The sequence below is a fragment of the Scyliorhinus torazame genome, chromosome 2 (genome assembly GCF_047496885.1).
Source record: "Scyliorhinus torazame isolate Kashiwa2021f chromosome 2, sScyTor2.1, whole genome shotgun sequence".
NCBI lineage: Eukaryota > Metazoa > Chordata > Chondrichthyes > Carcharhiniformes > Scyliorhinidae > Scyliorhinus > Scyliorhinus torazame.
In genome coordinates, this window is record NC_092708.1 from 99,980,927 (window position 1) to 99,996,783 (window position 15,857).

The 15,857-nt window shown below is 44.7% G+C and overlaps 1 protein-coding gene across 1 annotated transcript in view; it reads right to left on the reverse strand.

The window, feature by feature from the left end:
* Window positions 1–15,857, reverse strand: part of pkp4 (plakophilin 4) — a 328,075-nt gene that overhangs the window by 55,922 nt on the left and 256,296 nt on the right. Inside the window, 1 exon segment of the mRNA XM_072474888.1 lies at window positions 5,362–5,512. Coding sequence (XP_072330989.1) covers window positions 5,362–5,512 — 151 coding nt within the window.

The following is a 15,857-nucleotide window of genomic DNA, read 5'->3' on the forward strand; positions in this document are numbered from 1 at the left end:
AGCGTGGGTCATATAGGCCCATTTTGTTGTTGCACACAGGCGTGAAGGTGCTGGCTAAGTTGGTGGTGGGAAGGATGGAGGAATGTGTGCCAGGGGTGGTGGCAGAGGACCAAATGAGTTTTGTAAAGGGCAGGCAACTCTCCAGTAATATCGGGGGCTGTTAAATATAGTTATGACGCATTGGTGGGATGGGTGAAGGAGGTTATTGTCTCTATGGATGCAGAGAAAGCTTTTGATCAGGTGGAGTGGAGTATCTATTTGAGATCTTGGGTAGGTTTGGGTTTGGCCCGAAGTTCGTGGCATGGGTGCGCTTGTTATAATAATCTTTATTTATAATAATCTTTATTATTGTCATAAGTAGGCTTACATTAACACTGCAATGAAGTTACGGTGAAAATCCCCTAGTCGCCACATTCCAACAGATCCTGTTCAGGCACACTGAGGGAGAATTCAGAATGTCCAATTCACCTAAATGCATATGTAGCTCCGGTGGCACGTTTAGTTATGAAAGGGATGAGTTCATGGGCTGCACAGAGGTACGAGACAGGTGTGTCCGCTGTTGTTTGCGCTAGTGATTGACCCTTGGCAATGGCCCTCAGGGTGTCAGCGGAGTGGCAGGGGATTGTGAGGGCGAGCAGGGAGCACCGGATGTCACTGTACCCGGATGATTTGCTGTTGTTTGTGTCGGACCCGCTGGAGTATATGGGTATGATCATGGGAATATTGGAGAGGTTTGGGGCCTTCTCTGGATACAAGTTGAACAACTGGAAGAGCGAAGTATTTCGGTGAATGTGGCAGGGCTGGGGGCCAATTAGGGGATGTTGTCAATTAAGGTAATTAGGGAAAGGTTCAGGTATTTGAGGATTCAGGGGACGAGGGAATGGGCTACGATGCACAAGTGGAATTTGACAACGTTGGTGGAGGAGATTAGATCTTTTAAGAGATGGCACATGCTACACCTGACACTGGCAGGGAGGGTGCAGGGCATGAAAATGAATGTGCTGTCAAGGTTCCTGTCTGTTTCCCAGACCCTCCCGAAGGCCTTCTTTTGGAAATTGGAGACAGTGATCTCGGAGTTTATATGTGTGGAGAAGGTGCGGAGGGTAAAGAGGGCCCTGTTACAGAGGCAGAAAAGGGTGTTGGCGCTCCCGAACCTGCTGCACTTCTATTGGGCATCGAATGTGGAGAAGGTGAGGTGATGGTGAGTGGGGGATGGGGATCCAGTTTGAGGGCAATGGTGATGGCTCCGCTGCCGTTAGCCCCGGGGAAGTATACGGAGAGCCTGGCGGTACAGTCAACGGTCAGGGTGTGGAATCAGTTGAGGAGGCACCTTAAATTGGAGGTTTAAGCCGGGGAAGGTGGCTGGGACGTACGGGAAGCGGAAGAAGGTGGGTCTGGAGAGCGTGAAGTACTTGTATCTGGAAGGGTAGTTTGTCGGATTGGACAAGTTGCGGGAGAGGTTTGAGTTGCTGAGGGGGCAGTACATTTAGATATACGCAGGTGAGGGACTTTGCAAGAAAGGAGCGGAGGGAGTTTCCCAGGTTGCCGGTGTTGATCCCCAAATTTCTTTCTCTGTCAGTCTGGCCTCAATAAAAGTTGAGACGGATTCGCACGTAAACAGAAGTTATTTATTTAGCTTGCAAGCTTGAATCATCTTACAGAAATGTAACAGGACATCCTGCCTCTTACACTCCAGAAAACGACTGAACTAACAGACAAAGGGATCTCTGCAAAATCAGTTCAAATGGTATCAAGTTTCACATACTCGACGGACATAGGTCAGCCTATGTCCCTCCTGACCTGTTCGATCTATTCTGATTGGCTCACTTCCAATCCCTTTCTCTGGCCCCTATCAATGCAGTCTCACTCTCATAGACACACCTCTTCCTGCTTTTTCCATGCGGTCTCAAATTCCTTTGTCCCTAACTGCAAAAATCAAAGTGGCTTATTTCTACATTACATTAACTAGTATCTCTCAAGTAACTATTTTATATCACATTCGTCATTCCCTCCTTTTATCATTCCATGATAACCGAACTATCCAATCTATAGCTACGGTTCCTCATCTAAAAAGATCCGTCGCTGCATTTCCAATTCTGGTCTTAGCCCCCCTTCATCTGCCTCACCCTCATGGATTTTAACAGTTAAATTTTTTTCTCGGTGATTGGGGCGGTGATCTGATCTAGTGCACCCCGCATTCTACCCATCACACATTTAAGGATGGCCAGGCCCACAAAGATGCAGCCGATAGCTACCACTAGATACATGGCCATATTTATCAACCAGTCCTTCCATCCTCCAGATCCCCAGTTACCCCAAGAGTCAGGATCCTGCATCCCGTCCAAGTGATCCCGTATGCGATCCATAAATTTAGTAATGTTAGCGGTCAAGTCCTGAACACACATGATCCACTTGCCCTGTACTATGGCGCATACCCCACCCTCACGGGCCAGAAGATAGTCAAGAGCATACCGGTTCTGCATTGCAAACAACCGTAGCTGAGACAACTCCTTAGTTATTGCCCCGAGGGCTCCCAAGGTTTCATTTCCCAAAATGGTAAGGCCGCAAATAAAATAATTCCGATCACTAACAGCCAAGGAACCCCCCACACCTCCCAGTGTCAATACGCTCAGAATGCCCCACCCGGCTGAGTGGCCCCGGTTGGGTGCAAGAACCTGAGGTTTTTTTCCAGTTCTCGCAAAATTCAGCAGAGACTGCTCGGCGTGCTAACTGATTATGCAGGTTCCACGCCGAAGGGCAGGGGACTGTGGTAGGGACTAGAGTCCCTTTAGCAATTCGGTGGGGAAATGGGGTGACAAAACATTGGTCGCCGTACCATTAAATAAAAAGTAGTATCCTTGTTCCGTGTGTAGGCTAGCATCACAATCAGCATATCGGTTGCGTAAGGACCTCCCAGTAGCCCAGTTTATCCAATTTTGAAATGCCCATTCGGGCCGCCCAGCAATGCAGAAAGCCCTATTCCCGACAGTGATATGAGAGACATTCGCCCAGCCACAAAGGAGCTGGAGGCCAGCGTTCAATGGAACGCAAGTGGTGCTATAACAAACGCATTGGCCAGACGCCTGGGTGATATGGCACCTCCTGTCCGTACAGGTGGGAAACAGACATGTTATATTTGTGTCCACCTCTACCACAAACAGCCGTACCCTTCACTGCTGAAGCAATTCTCGTACGACCGGGAATCCCTATTGGGAGTGAAGTGGCTAGGTATGTACGCCCTCCACCGTCGCAGCCTATCATACTGTGAATGGGAATTATCCCGAGGGAGGGGAAGGCAAATAGCCGGTGGTGCTGAATCCGGATCGTAAGGAAGAGTGACGTGCTCGGGCAATGGCTCGGAACGCTGACAATGAACCACCGTTTGGGGAGTGCCCCAAAGCGGTGAAACAGAAAATAACCTAGACACCGCTGCGGGGTTTGGGTAGCAGACAACCCGTCCCTGGCCATACAGACGGTGGTAAATCTGGTAGAAGAGATTCATACTACCCGGGTTTTCCTCAGTTTGGCCTTTAATTAACTTAAGTGCATCTCCCGGTAACCTACGTTCTAGCTGTACTTCCCTTCTCACACGCCCCGTCCTCTCTCTAGTCCGGTCTGGAGAGCGTGAAGTACTTGTATCTGGAAGGGTAGTTTGTCGGATTGGACAAGTTGCGGGAGAGGTTTGAGTTGCTGAGGGGGCAGTACATTTAGATATACGCAGGTGAGGGACTTTGCAAGAAAGGAGCGGAGGGAGTTTCCCAGGTTGCCGGTGTCGTGTTAAGCACATTGAGATAACATGGGTTGCAACTGGATGCAGCTTTAACTGAAAGATACTCCAGACCTTGATGTTAGTTCAATCTGATTTATTGAACCTGTCACACAGTTAGCACAGTTCTCTGCGAGTTCAACTCTCTGCTAACCCAAGTGTGATTATTCTGTCTGACTGAACCAGGCTAGCTCTTAGCCACGTGCTATATCCCCGACTCACTCTGTAGATGTCCCCAGTGGAAAGAGGTGGAGTGTGAGTGCCTCTTGCCTTTCTAGTGGGAAACCACCCCCAAGTGTCCTGCCTGCTGATTGGTTATGTCCTGTTATCTTGTGTTCATTAGCTGCCTGTTTGTATCTCATTAGTAATGAGATGTCTGCATATCATGGCAGCCGGGGTATACTCTATTGGAGAAACTGTTGCTCCCGGACAAGTCGGGAGAGGGTAGGATTGGGGATATATATGGGTGGTTGGGGGAGACGGGTGAGCAACTGGTGAGGATCAAGTGCAAGTGGGAGGAGGAGCTTGGGGGTGGGGGGGGATGGAAAATAGACTGGGGTCTGTGGTGTGAGGCTCAGGGTGAATTCAACCTCCTCTTGCGCGCGAATGAGCTTGATCCAGTTCAAAGTAGTGCATAGGATGCATATGACTCGGACAAGGATGAGTGGGTTCTTTCAAGTGCGGACGAGTGCAAGAAGTGCAGTCGAGGACCGGCAAATCACGCTCACATTTTCTGGGTTGTGAAAAGCTGGAGAGGTACAGGGAAGCGGTAATTGGGATACTGTCCAAAATTGTAGAGGTCAGGCTGGACCCAATGGTGACGATCTTTGGGGTATCGGAATTGCCAGAGCCTGTGGAGGGGAAAGGCCCGATGTTGTGGCCTTCGCTTCTCTAATTGCCCAGCGAAGGATCTTGCTGAATTGGAGTTTGGATACGCTGTTGGGGTGGCGGCCTGGCTAAGGGATGTTTATGGCATTCTGCGGTTGGAAAAGATCAAATTTGAGTTGAGGGGGTTGGGGGAGGGCTTTGAGACACTGTGGGGGTTGTTCACGACAATGTTTGAGGAACTGTTCGTCATGGGGGATGGGGTAAAAATTGTACAAACTATGGATTGCGATTGTTGAGTGTGTTGTTGTGTATGTTACTGTTTTTTTAAAAAAACACACGTTTGTAACAAAATACATGAAAACATTTTTTAAAATAAAAACAATTAAAGGTATGTACTTAAAACAGCAATCTTCTTACAAATGCTGATGAACTATAGTGCATTTTAAGCAGTTGTTTTTTTACTCAGAATGTAATGTTCATTAAATAAACAGTCTTGAAGTGTAAAAACCAAGCCAGAAATGTGTTCTGTGATTCACAATTCACTGAGTTGACAGTTGCTCAGGTACTGTGATCGGCTGTCTGATCCAGTGTGAGGCCCTCTACAGATCATCAGTGAGCAGGACAAATAATAGTAATGTTCTACAGTTAATTTGATTGAAAGCCACTCAGATGCAGAGGTTACAGCAGGATTTCTCACCATTATTCTTCAAGCAAAATCTGGACCCAAACCTTTTTGTCTTGTGAAACAATGTTTAATTGTCACATACCTATAAGTTCTTTGTTTCGTACATCAAGGGCCATGTTCCTCAAGGCAGTAGCAACAGAGCAAACAACCCGATCGTTGTCCATTCTCAGAAGTTCCACAAGGATTGGAAGGCCTTTCTCTTTTCTGACTGCAGCGCGTATATACGCTGCCCACTGATATCAGGAGGGGAAAAAATGAAAGTTAATTCGATCAAAACTTGGAAACTTAGGACTGAAGCACTATAAAATATTTGTTCACCTGTGTCTTTAAGCATCAGGCTATTTTTGCCCACAATAGCTACCTTTAAATACAAAATACCCAAGGTGAGAAAACCACTTTGATGATCATCCAACACTTTCCTGTCTCCCATCTAGCTTTCTAAAAAATAAAAACTCTATTATTATGCCTTGTTGTGATATGTTTCAAGATACCTGATCAAATACATTAATGAAAGAGAAGTTCTTGTTCACCTCAGCTGATGGAACAGAGTTAACCAATGAAGGCTATTATCCAATTAAGATCCCACAGCAAATTGGGGATTAATAGTTTGGATAATCAAAAATCAAGGGATGGTGCAAGAATAGAGCATATTAATTACGTGCAATTTTTGCTCATCTTTAAAAATATAATCAAATAGTTACATTTTATTTTTTCTTAATCCTTTAAATTGTAGTTCTATTGAACAGCAAGCCTTCAAACTTGTGTTTAGCAGTTCTACACAATCGGGGTGATATCCCTGTTTTAGTAACATGAGTGGGCATGTGTGTTAAAAGCCAGAAAAAGGCACAGGGTCCAATAATTCCAGATCTCTGCCCTTGTACATTTCCATCATAATTTTAACAACCTCTCCTGCAATTTTTCTGATCTTTACTTGGGAGTCTACGCTTCTTCTAAATAATAATCCATACAAACAGTTTAAGAGCTGTAGCTGCTGAGGAACACATGGATAATTTTAAAGGGTCAGAAAGATGACCAAACCATTGGTTTTGACAGAACATCTGACATTTTGTCCCTTGTTGAGCACTTCAGACCTCATGAAGATCAGCTCATCCAATGTGCCAAGAACTGTTGGACTGATGGCATAGATTCACATGAAGTTCTGACTAATCATGTTATTGAATCATTATGCCTGCCCTCTGCAGGCAAAAGAAACAGAAGTGTGGGGACAATAGTTCCCTAGTTCCAGCAACATGTCAACCAATCAGCACCCTTTCCTCATTTCGTATAAACTGTTGCCCTCTTTGAAATCTGGTATTCTTACGTTTTTGCTGATCAATGACTGCATGTCTATTTTTTCAGCAATACTTATATTAAGTTGTTATTCACAAGCACCACAGTTACAACTTGTCATACTTTATGAAACTTAATGATAGAAGGCATAATTGTAAGAAACACCAGCCTTTTTATACTTCTGGCATTTTAAAAATTCTTGTGTTAAAGTTTCTTTTTATGTGCATTTTGTGTGAAATCATGGTAGATGAAGGGCTAATTCTAAATGCATGCTTAGGACATATGACCCATGCAACTATAACATGAATTGATTGTGTGAATGGCAAAAGGGAAGTTGGGACAGATATCCAAATGACGTTACCAGTTGCTATCAAAGGATATGCTTCGAAATATACCGATCAATGGACTTCAGAGCTGTCACTGAACAAGTGTAAGGGTTATTAAGTCCAGCAAATGTTTTTTTAGAGGAACAAGTTAAGATTTAGGTGTTGAGGATATCCTGTTCAAGTGTCCATGACCATTGACAATTGGAATGACAAGATCAAAGTATAACAGTAATATTAGAAAACAACAGAAGCCCTGGCTACAGTGGATAAAAAGTTCAGTAGGTAGATATGAAGACATAGGGAGAGAAAAAAGAAAAGAAGTTATGAGCCACCTGCAGCCCCTAGGATCTGTGGGAATAAGAACTTCCTGAACGAGGATATCGACTACCTCCTTTTGCGAAGTATATCTTTTATGAAGTATATCTTTTGTTGCTCAATAAATAGTCTTAATACCACTAACCTAATACAACATATCAAGCGTATCCCTGACAAAAATGTATTGTCTCACCTCTGAACCTCTTACATAATGGGGTGTCAGTCAATATCCACAGTACCAGAAACCGTATGTATAGGAACTGTTATTCCTACCCGATAAGGTCCAGATAGAACGGTCTTCACTGGGAAGTCAGTTGTCAAGCTGTACCATTTAATGCTAATGTCCATATAATGTTTTTTTAATGTTTTATTAAAGATTTTCATTAAAAAACAAAATCATACAAAAGAACCAAGCAAGGTTACACAATAAACCCATAACATGATTAACAAGAAAACGCACCTATTAACTTAACCCCCCAAACTACTAAACTCCTTAAGAACGGAAGTTAACTGGCTCTTTTAAAAAATAAATTAATGGCTGCCATCTTAGGTAGAACCCTTCTACTGATCCCCTAATGATGTACTTGACCTTCTCCATGTAAGAATGACATGATGTCACCCAACCAAACTGAGGCACTGGGTGGGCTAGGAGACTTCCACGCAAGCAGAACTTGTCTCTGGACTATTAATGAGGCAAAGGTCACCAACCTTCTGGAGCACCAGTGGGTTTGACAACCCGAAAACGGTCACCAACAGACACGGCTCCAAATCAACATTGAGTATCTCTGACATGATGTTGAAGACGAGACCCAAAAGCTAATTTGGGACAAGACTAGAACATGAATGTGGTTAGCCAGCCTCCGAGAACAATGCTCACACATGTCCTCCACGCAGGGAAGAATCTGTTCATCCTTGCTATAGACAGATGCTTTCTGTGCACCACCTTGAATTGGATCAGACTAAGCCTAGCACAAAAGGATATGGAGTTGACCCTGTGAAGTGCCTCACTCCGTTCCTCATCATCCAGAATAGACCCAGCTCGCCTTCCTCCCATTTCACCATCTCATTTATTGGAGTTGACTCTGCTGATAGGATCTGGCGGTATATGCACGTTCCCCCATCAGACCCGGCCAAAGACAAAATCCTCTTCAACAGGGAGGGTGGGTGGTGGTGCCAAGGGGAAAAAGCCTTGTGAAAAATCGCAAATCTCAAAGTATCTGATGGAACCAGGCAGTTGAAATTTCTCCAACAGCTCCTTAAAGCTGGAAAACCTTTCCTCCACAAACAAGTTACCAACCCATCTTCAAGCGCTTCCCCTCCCATGACTTAGAGTCCAAACCCGCTGCCAGAAAAAGGTGGTTGTTGCAAATGGGGGCTAGCAAAGACATGGAACAGGACTTAAAATGCTGCCTGAACTGCTTCCAGATTCTCAGAGTGGACATCACTACCGGATTCAGGGAAAATCTTACAGAGAGAAATGCAATGATGTGGTTACTATTGCACCAAAGCAAGAAACTTTGCAGGAGCTCACCTTAGTTTGTCTCCATATGGAACATGGGTCACTGAACCACAACAGTACCTTCTGAATATTGGCTGCCCAGAAGTAAAATTGTGTAGAACAAAGCCTCCTGACCGTCTATCTCTGGAGCAACACCCACAGATCCTTAAGAGTCTTACCCAGACAAATAAGTGAGGGCATTAATTTATTAACTTTGACAAAGAAAGACTTGAAGAGAAAAGTGGGGAGACATTGAAAAAGAGCACATTCATTTTAATAATCTCAATCCTGTCCACCAAGGACAGGGAGAGGATGTCCCACTTCTGTAAGACAGATTTGACGCCATTAACCAGACTAGTATTATTTCATTTGTGAAGCGAGGCTCAATCATGGGCCACGCGGATACCCAGATATCAAAAGCTAGTTCTGATGAGATGAAAAGGTAATGTCCCCAGATAGGCTCTTTTCCCCAGGGGTTAACCGGGAAGCATTCGCTCTTATCCAAGTTCAACTTACATCCAGAGAAGGAGCCATAACTCCCAAGCAGTTTCATTATATCCCCATAGCGGATACTGGGTCTGCAGTGTAAGAAGCAGGCCACCTGCGTACATGGACACCCTATACTCCAGCCATCCACTTAACAGAAGATCTCAGCACTATGGCGAGCGATTCTATTGTCAAAGCAAACAAGAGCGGAGACAATGGACATCCCTGCCTTGTGCCTCAGCAGAAAGTAGCCAGAATTCAAAGCATTCGTGCAAAACTAGCAGTGGAGGCCCCATAAAGTAAACAAATCCAGGACATTACCTTTTATCCAAATCTAAACCTCCTAAGAAACACAAAGAGGTACTCCCACTTCACTCTATCAAACATCTTTTCGGCATCTAAGGGGACAATCACCTCCGTTTGGGCACTGAGGAGGGAAAAGGACAACATTTAACAGATGATGTATATTTGTCGACAATTGCCAACCCCTAACGAAGCCTGTCTGGTCTTCTGAACATCTTTTTAAAAAATATTAATTTACGGGATGTGGGCATCGCTGGTTAGGCCAGCATTTATTGCCCATCCCTAGTTGCCCTTCAGAAAGTGGTACCTTCTTGAACTGCCGCAGTCCTCAAGGTGTAGGTACACCCATTGTGCAATTAGGGAGGGAGTTCCAGGATTTTATTCCAGCAATATCTACCATTGGGGTCAGTCAAGAGCTTAGCGGCAGAAAACGGAACCCTTTTATTGATTAATATTGCCGCACCCGGACCCTACCATCAAAGCCTGCAACCTTGTCTAGTCACTGACCAGCTAGTGAGTCTCCTTGCAGAAACACCACTTCGGAATTTAAATTCTTAAGATGAGCAAATACCCACGACCTTTTCACTGGGCCGTTCAGCCCCCTAACATTCCAGATGACCAAATGAATTGGAGGCCTCCACCACTCCCCTCAATCAGGAGTCAGCCATTTCTACCAAGAGGGATAATCCAACAGACACATAGAAGTACAGCAACCAGGCCCACCCAAGATGGCTACCAAACTCACTTGACTGCACAAAGAAAAACCTGCAGTCAGCATCAGCAAACTACCCCCACCCCCCTCTCGTCCTCACCCTCAAGACAAAGCCACACCCAAATATGCATAGATAAAAGCAAGGCAACACAAACTACTAAAACCTACTTCTAATAAACCTAAACAAAACAAGAACACTAAGCTCTTATCGAAAACAGAACTACTATAATGAGTTGCAATCAACTCCTCAATACCATTCCACAGATGTGTACAGCATGGAAACAGGCCCTTTGGCCCAGCTTGCCCATGCCAGTTAGCTAACTCTTCAATTAGCAGGGTGGCTCACACTGAGAGTGAAGAAAAATTATTACAAAATGATTACAAAAAACCCAAAATATAAAAACACCGTAAAACATTGTACCCCAACAGGGAGCTATATATTTTCATAACAATTAGAACAGAACCCCACATAAAATGAAACCCCAAATCTAAACCCAAACTGTAAAAATTCAACCCCAACAAAACAGGAAATGTAAACATGAACATGGAACTCCAACAAGTCAACAATTCAACATGCCAATTCGCCCTGCTCATGTTTCTTTACAAAGGAGTCCGCCTCCCAGAGCATCAAAATAATCATCCTTTCCCTCAAAGGTTACTCTTAGCCGTGCTGGATACACCACCCCAAACCGGACTCTACTTTTGTACAGGGCGGCCTTGGCTTGGTTTTGTTTTTGAAAATCTTTTTATTGGCTTTTCTCATATTTATAAACAGTTGTTACTTATATACATTACATTTTTCCTGCCCGCGCTAATTTGCTTTATTTTACAGAGAGGTTTGTTTTGTCCTTCATTTGACAAACTACGTATTTTGCTGCCCTCTGGATTGGTCTATGATATCCCCCCCCCCCCCCCTTCCCCCATTGGTTTCAGCACCCTTCCTCTTCTCTTGTGGTTTCCCCATTTTTCTCCCCTCCCCCCCGGGTTGCGCAATCTTTTGGTTCTTCATCTTTTTTTCTTTTCCCTGGCTTACTCCTTGTTGCTGGCCTCGAACAGGTTTTGGAACAGGCCGACAAACTGCCCCCAAGCATCCAGGAAGCCTTCCTCTGACCCTTGGATGATGTACTCAATCTTCTCCAGGCGGAGAAATTCCGAGAGGTCAGAGAGCCAGTCTACAGCTTTGGGTGGTGCTGCCGATCGCCAGCCGATTAGGGAAGCTAAAGCAAGGGCTTTGGCCCCCTTTCCCATGTGTAGCTCTGGCGGCTCAGATACCCCGAAGATTGCCACTATTGGGCATGGCTTCACCCTCACAACTTTGGACATTGCCTCGGAGAAGGCTGTCCAGAACCCAGCAAGCTTGGGGCAAGCCCAAAACATGTGGGTGTGGTTGGCCGGACCCCACTGACACCCTTCACATTTGTCCTCCACCTCCGGGAAGAACCTGCTCATTCGGGTTCTGGTCAGGTGCGCTCTGTGCACCACTTTGAGCTGCATTGCCTTGCGCAGGAGGAGGTGGAGCTCACCCTGCTCAGTGCTTCGCTCCAGAGTCCCCATCCTATCTCTGACCCCAGTTCGTCCTCCCATTTTTGTCTGGTCCCGTCCAGTGGTGTTCGGGCTCTGTCCAGTAGCTGTCCGTATATTTTCCCACATAACCCCCCCCTTCTCGCTGCTTGTGCCTATCAGGTCCTCTAGTAGTGTGCTTTCTGGGGCCCCGGGGTACCCATCTGTCTCTTTGGGGAGGAAGTGCTTTATTTGGAGGTGTTTCAATTCCTGTCCTCCCGCCTCCATCTTTTGAAGGTGGTATCTAGCATAGCTGGGGGGAATCTGTGATTGCTGCAGATGGGGGCCATAAGGGACATTTTTGTTATCCCGAAGTGCTATCTCAACTGGGTCCATGTTCTCAGTGTGGCCGCTGCCACTGGGCTCGTTGAGTACCTTGTTGAGGAGGATGGGATTGCTGCTGTGGCCAGGGCTCGGAGGGTTGTTCCTTTACAGGATGCCTCCTCCATTTGTACCCAATCTATGTCGGGTTCTTGTACCCAGCCCCTCATGTTTTCTGCCATTGCTGCCCAGTGGTAGTATTGTAGGTTCTTTCCCTCTTTGCAGTGTCGGCTTGGGAATTCTCGGGTTTTTGCCCCCACCACACAAACGCCATGATTAGCCTGTCTATATTTTGGAAAAAGGCCTTGGGGCTGAAGATCGGGAAGGACCTAAACAGGAAGAGGAACCTTGGCAGTACGTTGGCCTCGGCTTTGTTGAATGCTGTCCTCTTCTTTGCAATCTCTGGCCCACGTCCTTGTAGACGCAGATGGCATGACCTTCCCATTTGTAATCGCGATGCTCCCTCGCCAATTTCAGGACCCGTTTTTCTTTGAAGCTATGAAACTTCCCAATTACCACACACGGTGATTCCTAAGGGCGAGGCTTCAGCTAGAGTGTACAATGGGATCGGCCCAATTCGAGGGGGCATGTGAATCCACCTCCCCCATCATCTTCCCGAACATCGGACAATGCTGGGCACAACATCGAGGGCCGAAGGGCCTGTTTTGTGCTGTACTGTTCTATGTTCTATCTCCGCAAAATACTTCTTGGGAGTCGAGCCTTCCACCCCCTCTGGCAGCCCCAAAATTCAGACGTTTTGCCTCCTGGAATGAGTGATTTATTTGCTTCTGCCACCAGAGATAGCTCTGCTTCCGGTGAGGCAATCTGGCCACTATGCCTCGAAATGGCCTTTCCACTTTTATTGTGGCTTCATGGGTCTTCAACGTTTCGTTGCTCCTCTCCAAAGCTGTTCGGATGGGAGTCAAGGCATCTTCCATTGATTTCTGGAGGCCCCCCGACACAACCCCCCAGTCTTTCTCAAATTCTGTTGTCATGGTGCTTGGAAGCATCTTGGCTGATAGTGGAGTAGCTGGAGCCCCAGAGATTGCCTCCATCATTTTTTTCCTCAATGAGCCCAGACTCTGTTGATAAACTTCTACTTTCTGCCCCCCCCCCCCCCACCCCCCCCCCCCCCCCCCCAAACCTATATAGGATCCTTGCATCATTAAATATGTGGGTTTTCTTAAGAAAATACCCCCTGGAATTAAAAGAAAAGGGCTAAAAGCGCAGTACTCTAGTGTGAGCCGCCACGTGCACGTCTTCCCCCTACATAATGCCACCGGAAGCCCCCAGGTCCAAGTATTGTTGGTACCGTCAGTGATCGTGCCAGTTGGCTATAATCCCTAACCCTGCATGTGGGGTTCCTTCCCCTTCATTTGTATTTATTATTTCTTAATTCCTTACTCCATGGACCTTGGCCAAGGCTTCCAATGGGTTGAAATGATTTTTGAGCCTTACAGTGGGTTGAAATAATTTGAGGCTTTCAAAATGTTTTTTGAATTACATTCCCCAATTGTGACACTTTCCATTAATTTCCCCCATCCCATTAAATTTACTTTAAAATTTCTACTCTAACCACTAGTGTGCTGCCTACATCTGCCCGAGTCGCAACCTGGATCAGAGTAAAGCTATGGAGTGTTAATAGCACTCTGCCATTCCGGTAATATCAATAACAGTAAGTAACCACTTGGAATTGGCCGACAAAAGGAAAATCTATTCCAATATTTCTGCTAAAGCTATATACACACACGCACAAATACATTCATGGATGTGTGTACAGAAGTTTTCAATTTAAAATATCTGTTAGTCCTTGTGGTTAAACATTGCATTCAGATTAAGGAAAACATGCATCTAGAACAGGTATGCTAATATTTTATTTTTGATGCATTTTGACACTGCAATTAACTTTTACATTTATGTTGCAGGTGTAGACTATTAACACAATAAATATTTTCCATATTTTCATTGACATATCAGTATCACAGCATTACCAGCAGCAAAAATCCAGTACAAAGCCAATAAACTGTTTAAATTCTAGCAATGCAAATACATATTTCACACAATAAACGACACACCAATGCGATGGAATTTGCTAATACCAGCTTAATTTCAACCCAGTGAAGACTGCCGCGAGAGATTCATTTGGTCAAAAATTCAACAAATGGCTTGAGTCAACTCTGGTGCTTTGAAACTAAAGATGAAATATAGGTGCAACTAATTTTAGTGAATATCTACGCCAAGCAGACCAAGTATGTCCTTTGGTTACCTCTTCTCAAGTGAAACAAAGTAGGAACACTGCATTGGCGTCATGGTTCTGAGTTAGGAAAGCAAAGAACAAATGGCCAGAATTCTCATTTGAGATAGCTTCCCAGCAACTCCCCCTAGTCAGCCTCAACTATTTTAATGAGTGGTATCATAGAATCGTACAGCATAGGAGAACACTATTTGCCCCATTGTGTCTGTACTGTGTCTCTAATTCTTCACTTTTCCTCATATCCTTTCAGATTGAACTGTTCATCTGCTTTCCTTTCAAAATAGATTACAAATTTTGCTTCCACCAGTGTTACAGGTAAAGCAGTACAAGTCCTAACAACCTTCTGCAGAGAAGAAAAATTTGCCTAACCTTTCCTTTCATTCATTCTTCAGGTATCAATGTTCCCTGCTCAGTTTGCATTGCTTCCACATAACGTCTGCCTCTCCCAGCTGCAGCCTTTCCTGATGCCTAGATGCACTATATAGGTGGAAGATACAGAACTTAATATATAATAGCTAGACTGAGTAGCCATAATATGGAATGCAAAGAATGGTGCTTTATTGATTTTATGACATGTTGACTGGAATGGTGGGATCTGGTGATTTCCGGTGGCTTTATGCAAGTGACTAAGTATGGTTTCCATGCCACATGCACATTTTTAGTTCTGCTGTTGACCTGAAGTTGAAATACTGGGCATTCGAAGATGAAAGTCAACAATACAGACAGACTAAATTGAGGACAAACTTGAGGTTTCAACAGAATACCCCCCTATCAATCCGCTTTATAATAAACACGTAATATGGAAAAGGTTACCAATTGCATGGTCTGAAATTTGCTTTAAATTAACACTTCTGAATATATAATGTAAATCTGAGCTGTGCGAAGTACGAATAGGGAAAGGGGAAGGGAAGCACAAAATGAATCTGCAACAGTATTGACTATGCAATAGTCATACAAACCTGATACTGCTAGATTCAGACAGCATTGAAAAAAGAATGAAGACATGTTCATATGTCCTAAATAAAAACTTCCCACTATGGTGCAAACTCAATTCTAGTTGCGAGGTAATATTGTTCAGAAACAAGACAAAATGTTTCAACAGCATACATTTAAGGAGGACAGTCACACCAATTCCACACAGCTATGGGATTAGGGCAATGAATTACTCAAATTAATGGGCCAGATGTCACAGTGCTGAGTGATGACACATATAATGATCGCTACTACACACCGGTGAGGCTCCACAACTTCTAAGTGCACCCATTTTGGAGTGTGGTAATCATATAGCTGTCACGGATCAATCATCCTACTCTGAAGTTTTGTTATTTCAAATGATAGGATGAGTGCATAGTTAGGCTAACTGCCCACCAATTCCATGTTAATCATCGTTTTAAATTTTGCATTGGTATTCTTAGGATTAAGGGCTCTCCCCTCAATTTACAAACAATTGGCACCGAAGCCCACGCCCTTTTAAAAGTTCAAATGGATTGATTTAATATTTTTCAACATGAAA